The sequence below is a fragment of the Misgurnus anguillicaudatus genome, chromosome 18 (assembly GCF_027580225.2).
Source record: "Misgurnus anguillicaudatus chromosome 18, ASM2758022v2, whole genome shotgun sequence".
NCBI classification, from domain to species: Eukaryota; Metazoa; Chordata; class Actinopteri; order Cypriniformes; family Cobitidae; genus Misgurnus; species Misgurnus anguillicaudatus.
This window is the reverse complement of record NC_073354.2, coordinates 2826386-2852284: the sequence shown is the minus strand read 5'-3', so window position 1 is coordinate 2852284 and position 25899 is coordinate 2826386. Positions and strand designations below refer to the sequence as shown.

Below are 25899 nucleotides of genomic sequence, written 5' to 3'. Positions count from 1 at the left end.
GATTCGTCCCTCTTGTTTTGAACGGCAGTGTGAGTGACAGGTTGAGAAATAGTATTGCTAGTATGATTCTGGAGCACTCGTTACCTTGGCAACAGCAGGGCAGCCATCTCGACGTACGGTCTCGATGCCTTTGGCGTCAAACACAGGGTTTTTCTGATCCAAGCTTTCATACATGTATCCAACATAGCGCTTCTTGGTCTGTAACACACATGGCAGGTACACCTGCACAAACACACAAAATGCACAAACAAAATTTTTAAGGAAGCAACGAGAAACTCCCACACACATTTTATAACCAAAAACATACATTAAACACACACAGACACATTCAAGATTGACCACTACATCTTACCTTCTCAAACTTCAGTGTGACAGGTTTAGGGTTGGTGGCAGTCACTGCCTCTGCGATTTCATGACCAATCTTAAATGCCTGTTCCTTGGTGGCTCCTTTCAACAACACAAACATGCTGAAACACAGAGAAAGAGAGAATAAAAGAGATGCCATGTCTAGCAGATTTCAATTATCAAGCAATCTGTCAAATTGCTTTGTCTATATGAAATACAGTACATGCGTGACATGATCCACTACGCGTTGGGTCCTGATCACACTGTCAAAGCTTATTTCTATAATAACAACCTGCTGCCTATACATGATCCCTTACTTATAAAATGTCATAAAAAAGGCCCCCCCAAAAGGTGTTGTGCCCCCAGTTTGAGAACCAGTGAGTTAAGAGATTTACATGATTAAAGTGTGGCTGTTTAATTCTGGTTTTATTTTGGGTATCCTGGTTTTCGAGGCCTACACTGCAAAAAATCCATGTCTTACTTAGTTGAATGCATTCAAGTTCTTTCCCTACCTGTCCGTGTCTCCATAAACCACCCGGGCTCCCCACTTCTTTGTGTCATTCACCATCTTAATGGCTCTCTCCAAAGTCTCTCGAGCTTTGTGCAAAATGCTGTCAGCAACCTCAAGTGAGAAGAGAGAAATTATTAGTTTTGGCTACACAATAATCAACACTTTTTATGGTTAATTCTGTCTGGGACCCTATCAGAACAGACCTATTAGTGGATAACAAAACATGTACCTCAACACTGGGCATCCGTCCTGAGAAGTTGGCAGAAGTGTAACCATAGGTGACATTGGAGATAAGTTTAAGGCCGAGCTGCCTGGCGTTCAGGAGACGGGACAGAGCTTTGTCGTTCTTGTATGCCTTCATGGACTGCTTTACCATAATCCTGGTGTTCAAAATCTCCTCCAGCATACTAGGAAGGACACCCTTTCGTACTGACGCCTTAACAAAACACAGCCATTCAAAGAAAACATTGTAAGAGAGTTGTAAAATATTACAATATATACAGCTTCATTACCTGAATGGATTAGCTAAGTCTAAAGTAGGGGTAAAGCAGAACATATACACTGTGCAATGTAAATTTTTATATTTGGTTAATTTTAACATAAAAGGATAGTTAACGGAATAATGAAACTTATGTCATCAATTATTCACCCTTTATTCAAGTTGTTCCAAAATTGTTTAAGTACACAAATAAAGATATTTTGTAAAAAATAATACTATGAAAGTGAATGGTGCCCCAGATCTGTTTGGTTATTAAAAACATTTCTCAAGTGATGTTTAACAGAGCAAGGGAATATTAATGCAGCATTTCTTATTAGAGTTTTCCTCTGGAGAAAGCCTTATTTCTTTCAATTTGCCTGGAATAAAATAATTATAAAATATAAACTGCTATGGTCCATATTATACACCTTAAAGGCAGAGTGCACAATGTTTGAAAAACGCTTTGGAAAAGGAGACGGGCCGACTACCAAAACACGCTTATAGCCAATCAGCAGTAAGGGGCGTGTCTACTAACCGACATCCTTGCCGGGTTGCGTATGTGTGGGGCGGGTCTTTTAAAAGAAGGTCCAGATTCTATTGGGGTAGGGGCGTGTTTGTTTAGGTGATTTCAAATATTAACATTGGCTTTCAAACATTGTGCACTCCGCCTTTAAGCCAGATTTATTGTCGTGTGTAAGCTCTACACAGAAGGTTATCTGTAGCCTGTGCCTGGCCTGACAGGCACCTCGCAAAATTTTTAGTAGCGCGTCAGTTCTACGCGGACCGCAAGCGCTGTGATTGGTCCACCAGAACCCTCCCATCAGATAAAAAAACTGCGTCACAGGTATTTCCGTTTGCGACGGGGAAAACAAAAATGAGCCAAGTTGAAAAAAAGTCGCTGTTTATTTACTTCCATCATTGCTGTCTTCTCGAATCATACACATCAAGTTGCTGTTTCTTCTTCGTTTGTGGGTTAACTTGTCAAGCTTCTTCTTCTTTGACGTTCGTGCTGCTACTGTGGTTACACGCGTGGTTACTGCCTACCAGAGGTCTTGCCGTGTGCTACACATCGCCGCGGACAACGACGCAAAAGTATAAATGAAAACGGACGTGGAACCTACGCTGTCGCGGCTACGCCGTAGGACCTACACATAACTATAACGAGCCCTTTATTTACCATGCCACCATGCTGATCCCAAACCTGTGAGGGATGGACGTCCAGAGCATGGGTCTCCAACATGGTCCACTGTATTTTGTGTGTTTTGATGGCTGAATGACCAGCATCCCGATACAAAACAATAGGTTTAAAGCGCAAGCTCTGGACGTCGATCTCTCACAGGCTCGGTTTGGAATTAACATGGCGGCAGACTGAATAAGATGCAGTAATCTCTTAAGTAATTATCTGATTGATTGGCTATGGAACAAACCACTGCTATCCAATGACTTTCCAAATTAACCAAATTAATCTAATTAAAGACTTTAAATTGCACTTTAAGCTGATGATTAGTATCTTGCAACACGACTAGTAAAATAATATGTACTGTCATCATGAAAAGAAACTTTGAACAGAAACTAGTGTAAGAGGTTTCTTATGACCCAAGAACAACTACTAAGACAAAAGTCACTAGAGTCCTGCACAGGAATAGATTCTGAAGAAGAGACATCTCCATGTGTCCATGGACTAAAGTTTGATGAAAATTCAAAGACATGATGCATACTCGAAACGTGTCCTTTGCTGGATGAGACAAAGCTAGAGTTCATTGGCCATAGAGAAGTTGCTCAACCCAAAAAACACCGTTCCCACAGTGAGACATGGCGGTGAAAGTATAATGCTGTGTAAATGTTTTAGTGCATTTGGAACTGGGAATCTCATCAGGGTGGAAGGAATAATGAAAAAGGAAGACTATGAGAAGCAGTCTGCAAGAAAACTTTGGGTCAACATTTTTTCTTCCAGAACTACCTCCAAATGAGTAAACAGATTGTCCTTGACTGGCCTACACAAAGCACAGACTTTTCTCATGAAACAGTCTAAAGGGAGTCGCACACCAGACGCGCAGCTCAGCGCCACGCCGTTCTAAAGAAATCACATGAGTATATGCACACCGGCACCGACAGGTGGCGCCTGTCCGCGGCGCCCAGCAGGAAGTTGCTCAAATCCCTTTCGTGCCACAGAGCACCACTTACATAGTTTAACATTAAATAACATCATATTTGTCCCAAATCATTAACATTGGCTGCTTAACGTATATTTAGCATTTTGAAAAAGACGCTATCGGACTAAGCTTGCGCTATTTAATGTGCACTTCCGATTAACAATACCTCACAGTTGTCCTAGATGCGACTGTCCAGTGTGCGACCCCCTTAAAAGGGCGTGTCCGAATCCACTTTTGCTAATTTAACAATGGGATAAATGGTTTGTTTGCCTAGCGCAGTCTATAAGGGTTGTTCCTATTCTTGTAATGAGTAATGGGTAGTGTATTTTGAGCATAAAGTGCAGTCCAATAAGAGTCTCATCTCTTATCCCCTTAAAAAGCTAGTAGCACTCGCACAATGTTAAATAGCATTTGGGAATTATTGGAAAATAATTGATGTATTTTTGTAGGCAAAGCCCGGAACTGAGTTAGCATTTTAGCACTTCCGGTTCCATCGTCCTGAAATCCATGGAGTTTTGAAATTAATCTTTGGTTAACATAAGATATTTTCGTTTTATTCTACGTCATAAAACATAAAAAATACTTGTAAAGTGTTTTTGTGTGTCATAAATGTTTGTTAAACACAGTTTATTTTTTGCGATAATCCAAATCCAGATCATATTTTTTTGCAAGGGAACCACTACGGCGCTCTATACTTTTGTTTTCAACTGTATGTTCATATTTCAGCATTACCTTAACAAATGCAATGCCATTTGGAGAAATGGTGATGTCATTTCTAAGCTGGTATAGCAGGTCAGGAGGAACTCTGAGAGATGTACAACCAAACCTAAACTCATCACACCTAAAAGAGAAAAAAAACAATTAAACCAGCAAACCGACTGGACAGAAATACAGCATTAATATACATTTCAAGAAATCATCTCCAATAAGATTGAAACTATTTGAACTATTCACTTAATCCAAAATAATACTTACGTTCCGAGACTTTCCACGTGTCCGAGGCAGGTAGAGAAACAGTAATTGTAGGCGATGATGATGGATGGGTACAGCGACTGAAAATCTAACACAATGACCGAGTTGCTATAGAAACGGGACTCTGGCTCCATGACAAGCGGGATGCATTGTGGTGCTTTCTGCTGCGCACGTTGTTGTGTGCTTGGAGTCACTGGGATGTAATTCATCGGCTTCGCAACCCTCAACATCATTGATTCCACACGATACTGCATAAAGAGAAGAGATAATACATCACAAAACTTTATCTAGACACAAACAAATATTAGCACACACACAGTGTTTTTCCCCAGTTAAATATTGTATTCAGGGGCAAGTGTGAGCACATAAAAGTGAAGTTGGTTGATTACATAAGTGCAATTATGGCGCTTTTCCATCGAATAGTACGGCTCGGCACGGTGTCGTACCACACAATGGAAAAGCAACTTTAGTTAATAATATTAAGTTAATAATATAGTTCCATGTTTACATAAGATAAAGGTGTTACTTTCATTATATATTTCTTAATAATTGTTATCTAAAACACACCAACCATTGTGGATATATGTAGCTTTAACATGTTGAATTCTCTACAAGTAGGAACATAAAGTGACTGCACTTTTTTTTTAAGTCTTTGTGTTCATCTGAGTACAGGAAGTCATGAAGGGGACTTTGTTTATTTGGGAAACCACATACGACATCTGGGATGACATGGGGATGAGTAAATTAAGGTTTTGCAGATTTTAACCACTACTTGTAATTTAATTCAAACAAAGCTTACGATGAAAAGCTAAAATAACTAAAATAGTTGTTTTTATGATAAATATGGGGCACAGACATAAGAGACCACAACCTCTGACAGGTCTGTTTTAAATGTATGCTGACCTGTGAACCCCTTGTAAGCACATGGTAGAACTGAATCCCAAACAGACGCGCAAGTTCGCTTGTCCTGCCAATAATATCCTGCTGCTGCAGCAACTGGATCGTCCCACAAACACGACTTACATAGTGATCCACCACCTTCCACCTGACAAAAACAACAGCACAAACCAAAAGATATCAGAACATACAAAATGCAATGACTTTACTAGTGTAAGTTTGACATAGGGCTGTCCCAGGATCAGATTTTCATTACACGGTTATAATGGCCACTGAGGCAAAATGTAGCACTGGTGCTAAAAAGGTTAAAGGAATAGTCTACTCATTTTCAATATTAAAATATGTTATTACCTTAACTAAGAATTGTTGATACATCCCTCTATCATCTGTGTGCGTGCACGTAAGCGCTGGAGCGCGCTGCGACACTTCGAAAGCATTTAGCTTAGCCCCATTCATTCAATTGTACCATTTAGAGATAAAGTTAGAAGTGACCAAACACATCAATGTTTTTCCTATTTAAGACGAGTAGTTATACGAGCAAGTTTGGTGGTACAAAATAAAACATAGCGCTTTTCTAAGCGGATTTAAAAGAGTAACTATATTTTATGGCGTAATAGCACTTTTGGGAGTACTTCGACTCGGCGCAGTAACACCCTCCCTCTCCCATTATGAGAGTGAGAAGGGGAGCGGACTTTTCAGGCGAGTCGAAGTACTCCCAAAAGTGCTATTACGCCATACAATATAGTTACTCTTTTAAATCCGCTTAGAAAAGCGCTATGTTTTATTTTGTACCACCAAACTTGCTCGTATAACTACTCGTCTTGAATGGGAAGGACGTCGATGTGTTTGGTCACTTCTAACTTTGTCTCTAGATGGTAGCATTGAATGAATGGGGCTGAGCTAGTGCTGTCGGGGCGTCGCATCGCGCTCCGGCGCTTGCGTGCACGCACACGGATGATGGAGGGATGATTCAACGGTTCTTGGTTGGGGTAGTAGCGTATTTTAATATTGAAAATGAGTAGACTATTCCTTTAAAGGTTTTGTAGTACAGGCCACATAATTGTAGCGTTTTATAATTTTACAAATATATGTAAATGTAACAAGGGGTGCTGTAGAGCAAGGGTTTTCAAACTGGGGTCCCGGTACCCACATGGGTCCCCAGAAGTTTCTTAAGCAGGCTTTATACAGTACTTCTGCATCGAATGTACGGCATAGCATTAAAGGTCACAAACCACCCAGAAACTCTGAAATAACAGGCCTGATAAATGGACTAAACCATGTTAGTAATAACGCTCACTGGGAACAACTGATAATAGAGGGTTTCCCACCTGTGCACGTGTGTGTTGTGATCAAACCAGTCAGAGAGCGTGCGATGGCTGTAGATGGGAAAGCGCTGGTGCAGGAGGTGAAAAGCAACATTCTCAAAAGTGTAGTTATTTAATGCAGCCTGAAAACAAATAGAAAAAGATTTGACAACAGTACAATAGTGTTAGCTTTTGAAATCTGGGGGTATAAATGTCAAAAAGTACCTCAGTCTTCATAATCCTCCACAGGTTGAGGACAATGCGTCCAACAATATGGATTTCACTCATGGTCTCGGCCCCATATTCATCTTTCTCTGCCAAAAAGCGATTCTCTTTCGCATCTCCTGTAATGAGTAGTAATGACAATTAATAACAATTGAGACACAAATTTGGCATAAACCTGGCCTGTTTTGGTTGCAAGTCATCATTAAATAATAAATAATGCTCCGATGTTTCTGTTTTCTACTCTGTATTACTACAAGTTTTGGTGTATTGTAAAACATTTGCTTTTTCAAATGAAGCGGTTTACCGGTGAAAAAAAATCTGTGGTCAACATCCCAATTTTTTGTTAACAGAAGAGTATCTAACATAATGGGTGTAGTCACAAAATGAGTGTGTTGTTACTAAATACCGATAATCAGTTTTTGATTGGGTGGTTTTCTTTTAAAGATGCACAAAATAATAGTCCTTGCCTGACAGTTATACACTGGTACAGACAACCTTACCTGGTACACGGGAGAGCTGCTGACACAGGTCCACACCCAGTGTTGATGCACGTTGGAGTAGGTAGCCCCAAGAGTGCATCTGGACTTCATAGCCAATCAGGATGTCTGGGTCATACCTGTGGACAGTGGGATAGATGTTCCTATGAGAGGGTCTGATGCACAGGGGGCTTATAGTTGCACATGTCTCTTATCTGGCCTAAATGGTTGCCCAAAAGTTGAGTGAGTGGGGTCAGTGGGGTCATGTCAAATCAACCTAATTTTGGAAACTTCACTGTCTAAAAAATTGGCTTTTGATAACTAATTTTCTGGAAAAAGAAGAATTCAATGACAAATAATCCAAAAAAATTAAATGTCATGAATTAATATTTACCAAGTAAGCCACTTTTTTGTAGAGAGGGGTAAAAATTATAATTTTACCTAGGGGTGGGCGATATGACCAAAATCTTCTATCACGATAGGATTAATTTTATGTCATAACAACGATATGTATCACGGTAGAGTTTTTTATGTTTTAATAAGGTTTAAATCTTTAATACCATAGAAATGTTCATAATTCTCACAAAAAACATATACAAGCATAGAAAGAAAATAAAAACAAACAAAACTCAAGCTCTCTGAAGATAAACAGTAAGAATGATAATAAATAATTATGCATGTATGTATAGGTCTATATATATTTTTTATTTAAGGTAATAGGTGATTTAATCAGGAGCAGTGAGAGATTTTCCTTCAATGCTGTTTGATTAACACGAGTGACAGACAGGAGCAAAATTAGGTAACTTCCCCTTTAAGACCAAAGTCCGGATCCAATACACTGTTACACATGCGCTTTCTCTTTAAGCTGTTTACCTTCTCTTAAGACCTAACTGGTCGTGTTTATGAGGATGCTTGCAAAGACGGGGATTTTGATGCATATATGTATTTAAGGCCAATAAAGCGGGAAAAATGCTCACGAGCTTAATGAGCAGCAGTCGCGCGACTTACGCGCTCCTCACAGACAGAAAGAGCAGCGGTTGCGCGACTTGTCCGCTCCTGACACACAGAAAGAACGCACGCATACAGATCTGTTGTCTGTGTTTCAATGGCTTAAAATAACTTGTTTTAAAACTGCAGTGCTTAAATACGTGTACAAATGTTAAATTTTCGTGACCACACGCACAGGAGCGTGACGTGGGCACGTAACCTCGATAGAAACGATAGTCCAAAATCTCTACCGGTTGACAAATTTCTACCAGTTAATTATGTCTACCGGTTTATCGCCCACCCCTAATTTTACCTAAAACTTGGAGCTAAATTACAGGGGAGTGAAAAACAACTTTTGAAAGAGAGCAGCATCATTATTTTTCTTTCAGAGAAAATGGTGGTTTTGGTCTGTTGTCAATCTTTGTTGCATTACATGCCAATGGTAAAAAAAATTGTGAAAGTTTTCATGTCTTCTACTAAGAAATGTATTAATATGTTTTATTTTTTTTGTTCTTTATAAAATTTTTTTGGATTCTTCATTTTTAAGGCACTTTATTGTAGTGTAGATTCCAAGATATATGATGTTCTGAATATGACCCCATGTGTAATAAAATAAAGTGTTGGAAATCGAATAAGTAAACTCAGAACTGCCCTTAGTTGACCCAGCATGATTAGATGCCCATTTACTATAAAATATTAGTTTCTGTTTATAAACACATTAAAAAGGTACATTTTATTAACCCTTAACATTTTTAATTTTCTAAAATAATATCCCCAAAGTTATATCAAAAATACACCTTTTAACCTACTTTCTCATGATGTTCGAGATCTCTTCAAACAGCTCCTTCTCATCACGGGCATAGGTAACTTGTAGACCTGTCACACCAGACCTAAACAACAAGGGTGCTGTGCTCCTTGAGGCTAAAATGGGAACAAAATGTTGGTACAGAAAGAAATACAAAATACTAACAAATGATACAGCATAAGTTAATATGGACATCCTATGTGAACACCAATAAGTGATTGTAACTGAAACGCTAGCCAACATTTAAAGTAAATAACTCATCTGCCCACACTAAACATGAGAACTGTGTGTCTTGGAGGACAACAAAGCAGTGTGGACCTCCTTTGCACAACATGACAAAAATCTTTTTTTTTACTATTAACTTCTATTGTGTATATAGAAAGAGCTAGGGATGCACCGAAATGAAAATGCTTGGCTGAAACTGAAAAAGAGGAAACCAGGGCCGAAACACAGAAAGAAATTATTATGCCAATTATTAGTACCATTGCATTAATGGCTATCACTGTGTACTATATTTACTAGAGGTGTGACAAATCACAAAACTCACGGTTCAGATCACATTACAGTTTTTGAGGCACATATCAGATTATTTTTCGGATGAGCAAGGGGTGGGAAAATCTAATAACAAATAAAGAAATTGCAAACATTTATAAAAAAGAACAAAGTTCTTTTATTGTACAAATTAAATATTATTATTATTTATTTTCAGAGCCACAGAAGTGATATTCTCTTTGTCTTGGGTTGTTTGATTAACATTAATGATACAGACTTAAGTAGGTTAATTAAGGTTACTGTCTCTTTAAGACCAAATAAGCACAGACTGGTTTCTGAAGAATACTGTAGAGATCATTTTGTGTGTATGTGCCTTGTCAATAACAGAAAGATTTTATGTTCACTTGCTTTTTGAAACGCGTCTCTCAGTGTATGCACTACTGAGTGCACTTAAAACGACGCAGCATATATAGTCGCTCAACATAAAAACGTTACGTTGTTTTTCATTGCTTTATTCACCGAATGTATTTTAATGGACTACAGTTTGAGACACAGTAGCGCAACTCTCTCTAAAGTTTACACATCAAGAGTTCTGATTTTGAAAGGCGTAGTGATGATTACGTGTGACTGAAGCTAAACCGGACACATTCAACCGCATGTGTGTCTATGCGTACAGAAAGCTGCTCCCTTTAGAACCTTTTTGCGGTTAAATACGTCCACACCGCAGACATGTTGCTTCAGACAACCATGTGCAGGTCGCGGTTTCTGTTTGCGTCAGCACAACATTTCGGCCGTATTGTTTCGGTGATAAAAGTGTTTTCAGTGGCCGAATATTCGGTGCATCCCTAAAAAGAGCAGATGTTTCAGCCCATGCATGATCACTAAAGAAAACATGGACCAAAACGTCTGCTCTCTGGTCTGTTTTTATACACTTTGCACTGTTGCCACTTTTTCACTTTTGCATACGATAAATAAAAAATAATTTTGATACACCTCTTTTGGTTTGATTGAATTTTTCTGTGTGCAGAAAATTCCTTTTTCAGCTCTCCAGAAAATAGCTGCCATTGGCGGACAGAAAGCAAGAATTTACGGTAATAAACCATTTATTGCCAAAAAGTCTACTTGCGCAATTTGTCTACTTTCAGGAGCAAGTCGAATTTTTTTGATAGCGCAAATGGTTAAAGAGTTAACATAAATTGAGCTTGGTAAAAACTTTGATGCACATTATCTCAGAATTAGATTTTGAGACTTTAGCCCAGTTTTCACAAACACAGTGTCACAAATCTACTGTCACATGAGGCTGGTTAGGACAATAAATAGCTCCTTAACATGAACAACAGGATTTATTGCTTTTCTGTGTTGGGCTGTATTACTGATATGAGGACCTACAAACACAACACTGATAAATAAATACAAATCTCACCTTGACCCGAAGAACAACAATCTTTATCAACAATGATGGAGCCGGTTATCTGGGTGGTGTCAGCACTGGGAAGATTGGCATCAGAACTGAGGCAGTAGAATAAGGCACAAATTGGGTCGAACTCAGGGTCAGGCTCAAGGTCACGCCGTGTCCTCGCATGAAGCTCCATGGTCATCAGTGTAAGGTGCTGTACCTAGAAGGGGGATTTAGACTTAAATATCAATATTTAAAACTATCATAAAAATAATGCCAGTCAGAAAATAGACATCTAAAACTGGGATTTTCCCACGTCCGTCACTACGCTATGTCCGACGTTGGAAACGCACTCTCTCGTGAACTTACATAAGTCTTTTCCAGAAGTTAGTTATTTTAGTTTGTGAAGTTTGAAATATTGATATTTTTCTTACAGAATCGCATTGACTGCCTTCAGAAGGCCTTTATTTAACCCTCTCAAGCCATGTGGATTACTTCTGTGAAGGATGGATGGACTTTTTTGGGCTTTAAATCAAAGCACAATTTACTACTATTATGAAGTGTGGAACAGCCAGGACATTTTCTAATAAACTCGGATTGTGTTCATCTGAAAAAAGATAATTATATACATTGTGGATGGCTTGAGGGTGCGTAAATCATGGTGTACTTTTCATTTTTGGATGAACTCTGCTATTAATGCAAGTTTAAGCAACAGCCTAATTTAATGAAATATGATAAAGCAGATCCTACCTCATGCAATGCTTTTGCCTCCTGCAAGTTCTGCATACTGACTTTAAAGCCATAAGAATTGCAGATCGATGGACCCTCAATCTGAGAATTGTCTTTCTTTGGAACATTCATAGCGTTAAGCTGATTCTGTATGGGGAAAAAATGTATGTGCTATAAAAGTCTAAATAATACAATCTTGAACATTAGCTAAGGTACTGTAGCTTAAGCTGATTCATAATCGTCATAGTCTATGATCTGACCTTCATTTGTGTGGTCAGCAAAACTCTTCGCAAAGCATCTTTGTTTTTAGTACTCCTCTGATGTAGTCGCTGTGATCTGGGCTCCATGTCTTCACAAGACGAGATCCAAAAGATCCAAAAATTATTTAGTGGCTATAAGGTAACTTGCATGCTTAGACATCATATCTTCTCAAACATTATAAAAAATGTGACAGAAAACATGAATTAAGCACAGTTGTACTAAGTTATCAAAGTTACATTAATAGGTGAACTATACCTTCAGTCTTTGTTGGACTGCAACCAGACTCATTGTCATCAGTGCTTCGCCTCCTCCTGAGAACCGGCGTGCTGTGGAGAAGGTAGGTGTCTTTACCATCTGAAACTTGGTCTTTAATGTGAAAAGGGGATGGACTCAAGAGATCCCTTGGCTGTACATTTTCAGGTGATGTGCAATAGGAATTTTGAGACCCATCCATGTTGGGGGCAGGTAATCTATCAGACAAATCTTTCCTGTCTTCATCCTCTTTTAAACCAGCAGGGCTTTGCTGCCATGTGGGAAGCTCAGGTGAGTCTGGTAACATGCCCTGACTGCTTCTGTTTAATTCGACCTCTTCTTGAGCTTTGGCCTTGAAATGAATAATGTTTGAAGGGCTATTTATAGATGACGTTGCCCTAACCGGTGAGATATGGAGTGGTAAACTCATAGAGTTTTTCTTGATACTTTGCAACTCTGAAACTTTTCCAAGCCCTTTATCAACATATTCTGAGCAAGGTGAATCCAAATATTTCTTCTGAGAGGAGGTCATGTCACATGTGCTGCGATGAAGCTCAACAAATGTTTGGCCACCACTTACTTTCCTATTCTTCTGAAGGCACTCGTACTGTTTCTTGGCCTGCAGCCAGAGTTGCACACGTTCCCTGCTTGGAGCACTCTTGCAGGGAACCATGATTACTTTCTGATCACTGCCAGAAGATGATGTTTGATCCTTGGTAATTACTGAAGCTTTAGGACCATGGATTTGGGTAGAGCCAACATTTGTCATGGCAGAAAATGCAAGCTTCCAAAATTGCAAACCCTCCTGAGATAATTCCCCATGAAATTCAGCCAGTTCGGTTGCTAGCCTGGTTTCTAATGTCAATTTCCGCCCACCGACCTCCCTGTGGAAACAGTGAAGATGGTTCTAGATATGGATTTTTTTTTTATTGATAAGCCAGCAAAGAATCCTATTTAGTAAATAGTATAAACACATAACACTTGCTAAACTCATAAGAATATTTCCATTATGGTGTGTGTTCTTACCTTGGCTTCAAAGACGCATCTGATGGGTCACTGCAAAATGGTTCCTGATAGGTGGCTTCTGAAAGGTCCAGATCCATCAGAGTAGCCAAGATTTCTTCACGAGTAGGTGGAGTCATAAGCGGTTTAAGAATGTGGGTTCCTCCACTCCTTGACACCTGACCTCCATTTTTGGGTTGGGACAGTGAGTTGATAGAGCGTGGAGAACTGTTTGGGGTTGCTGAACTACCGTCTAAGTGATCGCTACTTGGGGATACACCATTATCTGCAAATGATGCAGAGGTAATGGGATAAAAGGGCTCTATATCAAGCAACACATCTTTTTTTTCACAGTGGAAGTCTTGAAAAGGGCTGAGGCCATTGATTTTACCTAAACAACCCCCCCAATCTTTGTTGAAGATCCTTTCTGAATCAAGTAGAGACAGAGATATCTCATTAGGAAAAACTTTGCTGTTTTCACAAGATGATTTGTCAAATAGCTCTGGACTAGTATTCCCAGATTTTTGCCTATCCTCTCCATGTTTGGCATCTGCATCAATCTCAAACACTTTTTGTGCCCTGTTCCCTAACCCTTCAACAAGTGCACTAATTGCCTCCTGACTGACATCACTGAGGAACTTTTGAGGCAAGTTCTTGTCAGTTAAGACAAATTGGTTACCAGAATAAGGACTAGAAAACTCTGTCTGGCCAATGGCATTGATATCAAAGCTATAATTATCTGGAAGCTCTGGAGATAAGCTATCCTCGATGGAGCAGCAGCTGTCAAAGCCAGGGTCAGACATAAGGACAGGACTGTCATCTGATGAAAGATTGTCCAGTCTCAACAAATCATCACGTTTACTTTTCGTGCTTTCTTTGCTCTTGGACTCTTTTGGCAGTTTAGTTCTTGCAGATCTTGGTTTCCTTGAAGTTACTGAAGGGACTCTTTTAGATTTGGCCAATTTGGAAACATCAGTGGAATCACTGGATAACGACACATTTTCAGTCACACTTTCCGGCAGAGCATGTCCTGCCTTGAGTTGCCTCTTCTGGAGAAGCTCCTTCAGGACAGCCAACCCAGAAGGCATCTCAGGAACACATATTACTCCATTCTTTGGGATTGATGATAATGTGAGATCAGTATGAGGTTCATCTGCAACTGCATACTTATCGGAGGGGGATCTACAGTCGGCAGGTTCTGATGAAGAAGCTATGCTGTGTTTCTTTTTTGTTGCCTGTCTTTTTGATTTTACGGTCATTTTTGTTGTTGACTGTGAGTGCTGCATGGTTCTGGCATTCTCTTCCTGGCTGGTGACCCCAGATTTCAATTCACACAGATTTGGTGTCCCATCTAAACTCAAGTTTTGTGCTCTTGAATTTGACCTGCTGTATGTGATGACAGAACATGGATGCCCAACAGTTTTTGAAGCTGGGGAAAGAACCCTATTCAGAGATTTTTCAAAAAAGGGACTGGAGGCAATCTGCGAGTCTTGTGCATTTGAGGAAATGGCATTAAAGCCAAAAACTCCTTGATCTGGCTGCTTTTCAGTGCTGGTGATCATTGTTTGTGAACCTGAACAACTCACAGTAAGATCCTCTTGACTACTTTTTAATGAACTGGGATGCTGGAAAGGAGTTAAGTCATCTGATGAGGAAACAAGAGATGCAGTATCAACTGAAAGTGAAGGCTGGGAGTTATTACTCCCTTCAACTGATAAGGAATTTTGAGATCTTTGAACTGGCTTTCTGCTTAGCTTCCTGCTTTTCTGAGAGGTAGATGTGCCATCTCCAAGTACTGTCCTTTTCATTTTGCCTCCCTGCCTCATTGAAGCTGCTTGATTACTTTTCCTTTGTGAATCACTAGTTTTAACAGAATTGCTACCCGCTGTCTTTTTTATGGTACTACCTCTGCATTTTGGGCTGGTAGCAGAGGTCTTTTTAGTCCTGGGTGTCCTGTTTCTGTTTCTAAGGTCTTTTTTGTACGGTTTTGGAGTCAATAACCGATAAGGTGAACCAAGGCATGGATCATTATGGGGGTTTATGAGATGACCATTTGAATCAGATTCCAATAAGGGGTCGGTAGGTGACCAACATCGAGGTGGAGTTGAATCCGTAGGACTAGGAGCTCTTTCAGACAAATAACCTAATTCTACCATAACATCAGAATACTCTGTACAGTAGTCATCAGTGGAATCATTATAACAAGGCCAAGGAGCAGGTAATTTTGGCAACGTTATTGCTGTTTTAGCACGCTTTGTCCTCCTAGTCTGACTAGCTTGTGCATTTTTAAATTTTGGAGAGGTGCTCACCCTCTTTGATGTTGGGTTGACCTTGGCTTTTCGTTTGGGGCATTTCTTTACTTTTGACTCAGGCAGTGGGTACTTGACTGCTGTAGACTCTGGGACTTTGGGCCAGAATTCTTTGAGAGGAGCAAGCTTTTTGTACTCAGCAAGCTTTTCTGATGTTAAAACCGTGTGAGGTTCATCAGCAGTAATTTTTGAAATCTTTACAAGCATGTTTTTCTGACCTTTGAACCTATTGATGATTATATATTTGATGATAATAGGTGGCTCTTTTCTAGACAATCTTCTCTTTTTCAGGACACTGTTTTTGTCTTTCATGACTTCATTGTGTACCAAGGATTGTTTGGAAGAACGAGAACTTAAATGATCTCCATCTTCCCCATCATAGCTCTTTTTCCTTTTGGCCCGCAAAGTATATTTGCTACCTGGCAAATTGGACACCTTGGTGCAAGCAATTTTGGCGGGAATATCATCCTCAACAGAGCTCTCCAAATTCTTAACAGTTGAATGATTTAAATTTTCCATGTCAACCCTCCTATCTGTTTCTTTTTGACTGAGAGAGCCTGGAGTGGTTGTAGGGACAGCTGGGGTTTCATCTTTTGTAGGAGATGGGGTCCTCAAAGGAATGATCCTTTTTAGACCTAATGTAGTTCTCTTTTTGGTCAACTTCAATCTTGACCTCCACTGCTCAGTATGCTCTAAGGTACAGCAGCCCTCCCCAGTCTTGCTCCCAATCTGCTTTTTCACTGGTCTAGAAAGGCAGTTAGAGAGAACAACGCTGGGGAAAAACTTGTAGTGTGCCTCCTGCTGAGCCACAATGGTCCTTTCGGTTTTATTCTCTTGGTAATCCTCATATCGTATTTTCAGTTCACCAACATCTCCCTCTTCAGTGCCCTGCCCTGTTTCACCTTCTTGAGGGGCCAATGGTTGGCTCTCCTCCATGGGGCTTGGAGTTTGGTGGTCAAAACTCCTTATAACAGAATTTCTGCTGTCTTTGGGAATCAACTCGGTCTCACTCTGAGTGGGGCAGTTTATCTTCTCTGAATAACATATAGAGAAACTCCTGTTATTCTCCATGATGGATATGTGGTTATTTTCCACATTTTTAATACTCCCGTATTTCTTTCTGCTCTGGACAAGTTTAGAGTTTCCAAACATCAAACCATCATGTTCAAGCTGGTTAAAACCAATGTCCTTATTTTCACTGGTGCACAAAGGATGAACACCTATTTTCTCAGCACCAATTTGAGATATATTTGCAATGTTGCAAGGGATTGGATGTTTAACAGGTGGAATATATTGAATCTCTTTATTAACTCTTAATCCAGTTGAGTATTCATTTGTCTCTTGGTTTTTTAAATGCTTTTCCTCTTGAAGTCTCAGCTCTGCACATTTGTACTCAAGGGCAATTTTAGCAGAGGATGGTGGCTCCAAGTGAACAGCTTCATTTGGAAACACATTTCTGCTGCTAAGGATCTTGTCCGTTGCTGTTAGAGATGAATGTGTGATAGAACCTTTGTCTGTTAGAGATGAATCTACAAGAAGATTAAAAACAAACGTGTAAACATCCGTGTAACAATGCTAATCATTTATCTTCATTAAATTGATGCTTACCACTGTTCTCATCTGCAGCCCCATCTAACTGTGGAATAGACAGATCAGCAAGAAGAGAGTTTCCCTTCCAATCCATTTCCTCATCTGAAGAGACCTGCTGCTCTTCGCTGGAGCTTTCATTTGCTTCTTTCATACACAATCTGTGCAGAGATAACACAGACACGTCTTAAATGGCAGAAAAGTCACAAAAATAAATTCAATAATTTGTTCTGCTTGGCAGATAAAAGGCCATTTTTAAATTGCCAAAGGAGGTTTGGTGACCTTCGCCTGGCAGAGTGTTCTGGAATGTCACTGTCCCATCTTTGTGACATGATTACACTGAGCTCTGCTTCTTCTTTCTCTAGTTCAGGACCAGCCTCCTCATCGTCACTGTTATAAAAGCAGCCAGAATTTCCAGACAGCAACTGCTGGGACACTGCTCTGGACCTTTCAGCTCTAAGACCATCATCAGCAAGTGCCTCAAGCAAATCCAGCATAGGCTGGTCTTGACTGTTGTCTGAAAAAGTTAAACAACTAATCTTAAACTTGATTAAAACAAGAAAAGAGGCATTACGCATGCAAACAAATGTACAAAAAAGATAAAAAAATGACAAAAAATACAGACAGGATATACTGTGTCAATTGTCTGTAAAAAGAGAGATGAAATCTGCTGTGAGAGTTTCAGTACCGAGTATTGCTGATTGATTGGATTTTTGAGAGAGAGGTAGGAAGGTCTGGCTGTTTTCTAACAAATTCAAAATGGCCTCTTCATCAACAACTGCCACCTCAGCGTCTTTGCCACCAGGCGGTTTTGTTTCTGTATGGAGAAAAGAAAGAGTTATTTTCAGTATCACTGCTGCCAAACAGCGAGACAGTCTGGAGGAAAGCTGCCCACATCACTCTTTATTTCCTCTGTGTTCAGTCTTCTTGTTTGTAGAGTTTTGTTTATTGGCAAAAGGCAGACACAGATTTTTTAAGCGTGGGCTATAAATGGTTAGAAGCAATTTTCCATCCTAATTCCATGCCGTTATCCATTCAATTTACATGTGTCAGTGTTTGTTTTTACACAACTAATGAGTACAGCACTGTGCAGCAGGATATTGTGTGGTTTGTCCAACCAATCAGTAATCATATTTTTTATATTTAGCAGCTGATAAATTTATTTAAGGATACTAGGGGTGTCACGATTCTCCAAATCCTCGATTCGATTACATTTTCGATTCTAAGGTCACGATTCGATCCGATTCTCGATTTTTACATATTTTTTATTTGGCATATAATTTAGACAAAAATGATATGCCATTATTTATTATTATTATTATAATACTTTAACATTAACATGCACATTGCACAACTCGCATGGGGGTTTGTGGGCTTCACTTAACGCGAGAGCTTGTAGAGAGAGGATTCTTTCTTGCACGCACATGGACTATGCGCGGTTGGCAGTTACATGGATCGGGCGGATGACGTGACGAAAAATAATATTTTAATTAAATTCGGGCGGGTGCCGGATCGACTGCTTGTTATTAGCTCTGTCCTTCTAAGCATGCGACATCTCTGTCTTTCATAGTGGCAGCCTCAGAAGTTCAAGAAAAGAACTGAAATGAGACGGTCTAGCCTTCTGAGGACCCAAATTTTGCGTCACCTGCTGCACACGCCCCCAGTAGCGCCCACCGCGCCTGTCAGCAGAAAACAGCGGAGACATTTCTGACTTATTAAAATAAATGTGTAAGCAGAAAAATATTAATTTATTTTAGAACATATGACACATTGATGTAGATTAATCTATTCAACAGCATATCAAATAATCAACCTAGAAATATACACAACATAAACAGAATAATATTAACACAAAACATAACTTATAATACTAAAACAGTGACAAGAAAAAGTTTTCTAATAAATACACACTTTTATTTAATAAAGCTTTTAATTGTTTTAATTGTTAAGGATCCATTCGTTCTATCAATAACAGCGTGGAGAAATGAGGACGCATTTTGACACAGCTCTTATCAACGCTTGTCAAGGAGGAACGTGGCAAACTCAAAAAATGAGAATTAAAAACAAAGGAAATAGAATGTCAGAAAGGGTTGCCTGGAATAAGTTTTACAACTTGGTAAATCAGGATGACACCAGTGCAGGCTATGTAATTCGTGCATTTAATTTAGGCTATTTATTTATTTATTTTTGTCCCTGTGCGCCGATCGAAGACGGAGTTCACTGCTGATATTCAAGAGGTTTCTAGTCTCGCGGCTGTCATCAGCAGCGCCTTGCATCGCCCAGATAGCGGATGGCGGGCGGGTACAGTTTTGAAAACTGGTCAGAAACGTTGGTGCGCATGGATGGTGGACGGATGATGAGTTTTGTTATGCGGTTGCGGATGAAATAATAGTCCATCCGCGCATCTCTAACATGGACTTAATGCACATGAACTTAATGCGCGTGTCTTGGACTCATAGCATCTGAAATAAATCCAGCATCATAAGCAGCTGCGCTTCTCTCTGTCTCAGTGCATGCGCTCTCGCATCTGTCCGAAGTCTGTTTTTAAAGGCATCTCTGAGAGTTTTTTTCCTCGCTTGGCAAGCCGACCGGACGTGAAATGGGGGCGTAGCAGCATCGACGATACCATTTTTTAATTCGAAGTTCGAAGCTGTGACTTAATTTCGATCGATTTCGATTTAAAATCGAAATCGTGACACCCTTAAAGGATACTGTGTCACCTTACCTTTAATTGAATCTTGGTGAACAGCCACTTGGCTGGCAGGTATGCAGGGTAAATCATCTGGGGTCAAGAGTACAGAATGGAGGGAGAGCTCAGGGAACGAGTCGTCGTTCACATCAACTTCAGAACCAGCCTGAGTCCTGCAGTTGAAAAATAATATAAAAAAATTAATTCTGCCTCACTCATAACCTCTAAATTGCACTTAAAACTTTGAGGTTGCTCTAGCTACTGTGCATGAGCAAGGGTTGGCAAGTTCCCTTACAACACAATGTACAGAGCCTCTTCCCCCTCATTGGCCTTTAATAATTCACAATTTGCTCTGTATACTGGAAGGCGGGACTTCTTTCACTAGAATGACCACACAAAGTGCTGCACTTCTATCTGTTGATTATAATACCACTGCAGTGTCTTAATAAAGCAATAAGCCCCAAGAAGCAGTGGGGTTACAGTGCATTGTATAACAGCTAAGGGGGGATGTTAGGCACAATGTGAAGCGGAGTGCTTAAAACCCCCTTAGCTGTTATAAAATGCACTGTAACCCTACTGCTTTGCGGGGCTTATTGCATTTATTAAACGGTTACTTCATATGCATAGCGGGATTTTATAAAATAAAACACAAATAAGGTGTAATTATATTCGTACAAATATTACTCTTCCGCCAAACAAAGTAGTTCCTCAGAATCAAGTGTGTCTGCAACAGAGCGCAGTTCCCAACCAACACAGACGCAGCAAAGACACAATGAAAATATGATATAAGACTGTGGTGTTTATTTTATAAATCAACATTCATCTAATTTATAAATTAACATTTATATCGTGCAATTGTTGAAGTGATAATCAAATATGCGTGGAAGCATGCTTAACGTTAACTCTTTCCCTGTCAGCGTTTTTTTTTAAGTTGCCACCCAGTTTTAGTTTAAAGGCTTTTTCAGAAAAATGATCTGCCATGTCTTCATGCTGCCATGTTTAAATGAAAAATAAGGGCTCTGGTGGAAGAAACACAGAAGTAAGAGTAAATGTCAATGCTTTGAACTACCCACTAGTAGGGCTGCACAATTCATGCTAAAATTTGAATCACGATTTTTCTCCATGGGAATTGAGATCACAATTATCTTAAACAATTCTTTTTTTTTTAAACCTGATGACATTATTTTGAGAGCGTGATGATGTTAGTGTGCGCCGAGGTCGAAGTGCTGCAAACTAAGTGCTCTTTCGCCATACAATATAGTCATCATTTTTTTATTCGCTTACAAAAATTGCCACGTTTTATTTTGTGCCACCATATGTACTGGTGTAACTACTCATGGAACAATCTTTAAATAGGGAAAACATGGAAGTGTTTGGTTGGCTTCTAAGTTCATCCCTGTGTGGATCCTAAGGAATGAATGGGGCTAGGCTAAATGCTAACACATTCACAATGCGCTATTAATTCGTCTAAGTTTAGGGAAGAACATAATAAAATACTGAAAAACTGTGTTTTTTCCTTTAACAAGCTATGGTTGCCGGTCGGAAAAATGAACTGAAGTGAACATCCCTAGATTCAACATTCCTCTGGCCCAATTTTCCACATCTAACATAAAGAAATCATTAGTAGCTTCCGGTTGCTAGTGTTTACCTTTACTTCCATGTTTCTTCCCACCTGACCCTCGCTGAAGTGAAATCAGTATATATAGGTTGTACCAAGAGCGACCGGCAAACTGTTTGTATAAATAAATATCTGAAACCAAGCCCTAAACATCATTACATTATCATGTAAAACTGTTTTTTTGCAAATGCTGAGTATAACACCTGTAATAATGTGATACTGGTATTGACTAAAGGAAAATGAAATCAACTCCTACATAACAGACAGTAGCATCAAATATTACATTTAAAACTGAAACCCTTAAACCACAAAGATCCACTGGACAGATAAAACAGATTTTACTTACACGTCAAATTCATTGTCCCTGAGAATTTCCTTAAATCTCTTCATTAGGATTCTTTCACTTTCCACAAACTCCACAAGGTCTCGTTCTGAAACAGTATCCAGAACAACTGAATTAGGCAGCATTTAATAATAATAATAATAGTGATTTATGATGATTAAATAACAAAACCGCTTTTGCTGCAGACTAAAGATGGCATAAAAGCTGGGTGCAGTTGGTGTAAACGTTTTTCTAAATGTAGCTATATTTAAAGTATTTTTCAAGTATGATTAATGTGGATTCCAGTATGGTTTTTAATTTGTATAGAAAGCAATCCAGGCTAAGATGTGATAGTAGAGTGTACTATAATTTGTCTAATGGGCATTAACCTTCGTTGATAGCTTCAACTCAAAACAATGCAACATACACAATTTTGAACAAAGGACCAAGGCTGTTATATTTACACGTATTCATTTGAAATGACTTAAATTATAGTTAGTTTAAGTAATGACAGGAGCTTTTGCCTAAGTTTAAGTATATAAAAATTAACTTGTTCTGGAAACATTAATGAAATATTACCATTAAAATACCGAGAACATTATGTCATTGACATGTCATATGGATGTGTCTCTCACCCTGTGACTCAGGGACATCAATGAGAGAGCTTTGACTTCTGTCTCGTCGTCGCTGTTTCTCATCCTCCCAGATGGCTTGGAGACCCGGGTTTCTCCCAATCTGATCTGAACAGAAGTACATGATTTAGGCAGATGTGAATCAGCATGGGCCTCTTTTACACATCCACCTCACACAACAATGTCAGTGTTCTTATTAACTTAAAGTCCCCATGAAATCAAAACTGGCAATTTTGCTACCAACGCAAATCAACTTAGCTATAGAAACACTCATATGTCACAAGCAACATTTTGGTGTATGACCAGAAACCACAGAATATAAATGTGAAAATCTGTATTTAACTTTACATGTTATCTACCTTAAAGTGATACTCCAGCCAAAAATCAAAATGACCCCATGATTTACTCACCATCAAGCAATCCCAGATACATATGTCTATCACCTTTAGACAAAAACATTTAGTTTTTTTAGTAAATGTCCTTGCTTTTCCAAGCTTGTAATAAATAGAAAACAGGGATTAGGGAACAACTACTGACTTTGAAGTGCATCCATCCTTCACAGAAGTAATACGGACTACCGGCACATCCGGGAACTTGACTGTAAATTTCGTCACCGCCCCTTTTTGGGGGACAAAAAAGCAGACCCTCCATTGGCTTAATTAACTTATGAAATCACTCAGATTAAACAAGTCGAGTATATCTGTCCATCCTGCCTGCCATAGAGCCCGAAAGATACATTAACACATTTAATTTGGTCAATATAAAAACATGTCCCTTTCATTCTCCCAGCATCAAATTTGTGTAACAACGCTCCCTATTGGCCAGAGGTGTTAAACGATTTGCGCAAGTAGGTTACATAAAAAGTCAATAAAAATACGCAAACTCACGCAGGGCAATGTTATTAATGCGAATTGCGTGATGCAAATAGGGCGGAGCGTTAGCTCCGAGAACACACGCTATTCGCCTTAAATTGCACAAGTTCAAAATATTCAACTGCATGACATGAAGTTAAAGCCCTACAGCAAAGAACGCAATGCGTGATCACATTTGGTGTGTACGTAGCATTACAGTTTGCAAAGTTTGAAATCTGGATATTTTTCTAACAAAATCGCATCAATTAGCCCCACAAGACCTTTTTGAACCCCTTGGAGTCGTGTGGATTATATCTGCGAAGGTTTAAAGTCAGAAGTTGTTCCCTGATCCCCGTTTTCTATGCTTACAAAGCTTGGAAAAGCAAGAACATTTACTAAAATAACTCCAAATTTGTTTGTCTAAAAGATGATGGACATATGTACCTCAAATTGCTTGAGGGTGAGTAAATCATGGGGTAATTTTGGTTGGAGTATCACTTTAACTGTTGAAAAAAAAACTTAATTTCAAGAGTCTTTAGAAGTCTTTAGAAATGGGCCAGAACACATGAATGATCAGTTATGTGACTGTGTTAACCTTATTTCAATTCAGTGAAGTCCTATTGTTGTCTATGGAATGATATTCCGGACATTATTAAAAAGAGTTTCAATTGAGATTGAAATATGGCAGGGTCATAACTCAAAAGACATAGGAAATTCAATTGCAAATGGACTTTGATTTGACATTTGAAATTTGGCATATATTGTACGTTCGCGTAAACTGACATGCACACAGTTTGCATTTGAATTAAGTCACAGTTTTTACACCCACAAGTAGGAAACGCAATTGCAAATACCATTTGCAATTCCTTTTTAATAATGTCCAGAATATCATTCCATAGTTGTTATCCCAGCAAGATCATTTTTTCCCAACCCTGTCTACACAGCTCACAAAGATTTTAAAGAGTTTCTCCCTCATATAGACACAAGTTTGTTCAACCCTTACTTTCAATCTCCAGACGGTTGAGAACATCTGCAGCAACAGCATCAACCTCCAGCTCACAAACACTCATACGCTCCACCTCCTCTAGAATCAGAGAACTGAAAAACACAAACGACAAAAGGTCAAATGTCATATTATGGTCCCAAAAATAACGCTGGCATCAATACATAAACAACACAAACACACCTTGGTATGTTGTCCTCCCCCCAGCGAGTGGGCACTGTGTCCCTCAATACACTGTCATTGAGTTTGGAAGTGCAGGGACTTTCCCATGGGTTGGTGGTGTTCACTTTACTTGACATCTCCTCTCCACCTAATGAGAGAATGTGAATGTCAGTAACAGTAACAATCCTTTCCTGTATTATGTAATTGACTGTACCGGTTATTTCGAATAAGTATTATCTGTTTAATGAGCAAGCCACAACACAGTTTCTGTGAGGAAGAAAGTTGTCTGAATGATGCAATTCCTGATGACTGGGATTTGATTTAACTCAATACAGTAACTGCAATGCTTTTTAAGACCCTTATATTCTGTACTACTCCATATAACTGTTTTTATACCCATGACTGTGTGTGTCTGTGCTGTCTACTTTCATTAAGTGTGGATTGGCACATTGACTATAGTGGATCTGCGATGACAAGAGGGACTTGAAACTTGAGTTCCTCTAAAATGGCAAACTGTTTTTGTTTTTTGAAATGGTGCTTTAGTTCACCAAAATATGAAAATCCCAGATGTCTATTAATAATCACCGACTGTTATTTGTACTGTAAGCGTGTTAATATAAACAGTTTTATTTGCTTAGCTATTTTATGCTATTTCTGACTTATTAACACTAGGGCTGTGACAGTTGTCATAATCACCGCACAACCAAGTTTTTTATGTGCAAGTCACAAATTTTTTTTTATTTTCAAAGCACGTGGGCGCTCCAGAGCATCTGTCGTTGCTAAGTAACCTAAGCATTGCTTGACGTTGTGACCATAGATATGTGTAAAGGCTCGATGTCTTACGTCAGAGTCTCTAACATCATCACCTGGCGGCCATCTTACCACAGACAGTTCGCTCACTCTAAGCATTGAGTTTAATGGTGCAGGTACTTTTAAATGACCATAACTTGCTCAACTTCTACCAATTTTCGAACGGTTTGGTTTCTTACAAACGTTATTAACGTGGCTATAATTCTGGATGTTTCAACATTTTTCATGAATTTTTTCTATTCTTTTAGTATAAGCATGCAGTGTCATAGGTGCATCTTTGACGTTTATAAAAAACCAAACCGTTTGAAAATCGGTAAAAAATTAATCAAGTTATGGTCATTTAAAAGTACCTGTACCATTAAAACTCAATGCTACGAGTGAGCGAGCGTCATGTGGTAAGATGGCCACCAAAATGCGGACGTTCCACTCAATTGGCCAGCAGCGCGGGCGAGACATCTAGCCTTTATACATATCTATGGTTGTGACGAGCACCCACTGGCGAAAAAAGAAACCGGAGCCTGTGAACACGCACATGAAACATATATCTGACCCTTGTTTACATTTTTATATTTTAAAATATATGTATGCATTATATAGAAGCCTATATGCATCAATGCACCCACACACACAC

General features: G+C 39.2%; 1 protein-coding gene across 1 annotated transcript in view; it reads right to left on the bottom strand.

Moving 5' to 3' along the window:
- Positions 1-25899, bottom strand: part of rev3l (REV3 like, DNA directed polymerase zeta catalytic subunit) — a 64396-nt gene that overhangs the window by 8423 nt on the left and 30074 nt on the right. The window contains exons 5-28 of the mRNA XM_073855527.1: positions 24480-24606; positions 24297-24391; positions 22446-22550; positions 21835-21919; positions 19907-20043; positions 17870-17998; positions 17464-17698; positions 17203-17342; positions 13310-17123; positions 12287-13167; positions 12031-12119; positions 11792-11917; positions 11069-11261; positions 9158-9269; positions 7386-7501; positions 6886-7004; positions 6685-6803; positions 5363-5504; positions 4463-4707; positions 4220-4328; positions 1086-1292; positions 858-967; positions 353-467; positions 85-222 (exon numbers count right to left, since the gene is read on the bottom strand). Of these exons, the coding sequence (XP_073711628.1) occupies positions 85-222; positions 353-467; positions 858-967; positions 1086-1292; positions 4220-4328; positions 4463-4707; positions 5363-5504; positions 6685-6803; positions 6886-7004; positions 7386-7501; positions 9158-9269; positions 11069-11261; positions 11792-11917; positions 12031-12119; positions 12287-13167; positions 13310-17123; positions 17203-17342; positions 17464-17698; positions 17870-17998; positions 19907-20043; positions 21835-21919; positions 22446-22550; positions 24297-24391; positions 24480-24606 (7688 nt within the window). The remainder of the gene's footprint in view (positions 1-84; positions 223-352; positions 468-857; positions 968-1085; positions 1293-4219; positions 4329-4462; positions 4708-5362; positions 5505-6684; positions 6804-6885; positions 7005-7385; positions 7502-9157; positions 9270-11068; positions 11262-11791; positions 11918-12030; positions 12120-12286; positions 13168-13309; positions 17124-17202; positions 17343-17463; positions 17699-17869; positions 17999-19906; positions 20044-21834; positions 21920-22445; positions 22551-24296; positions 24392-24479; positions 24607-25899) is intronic.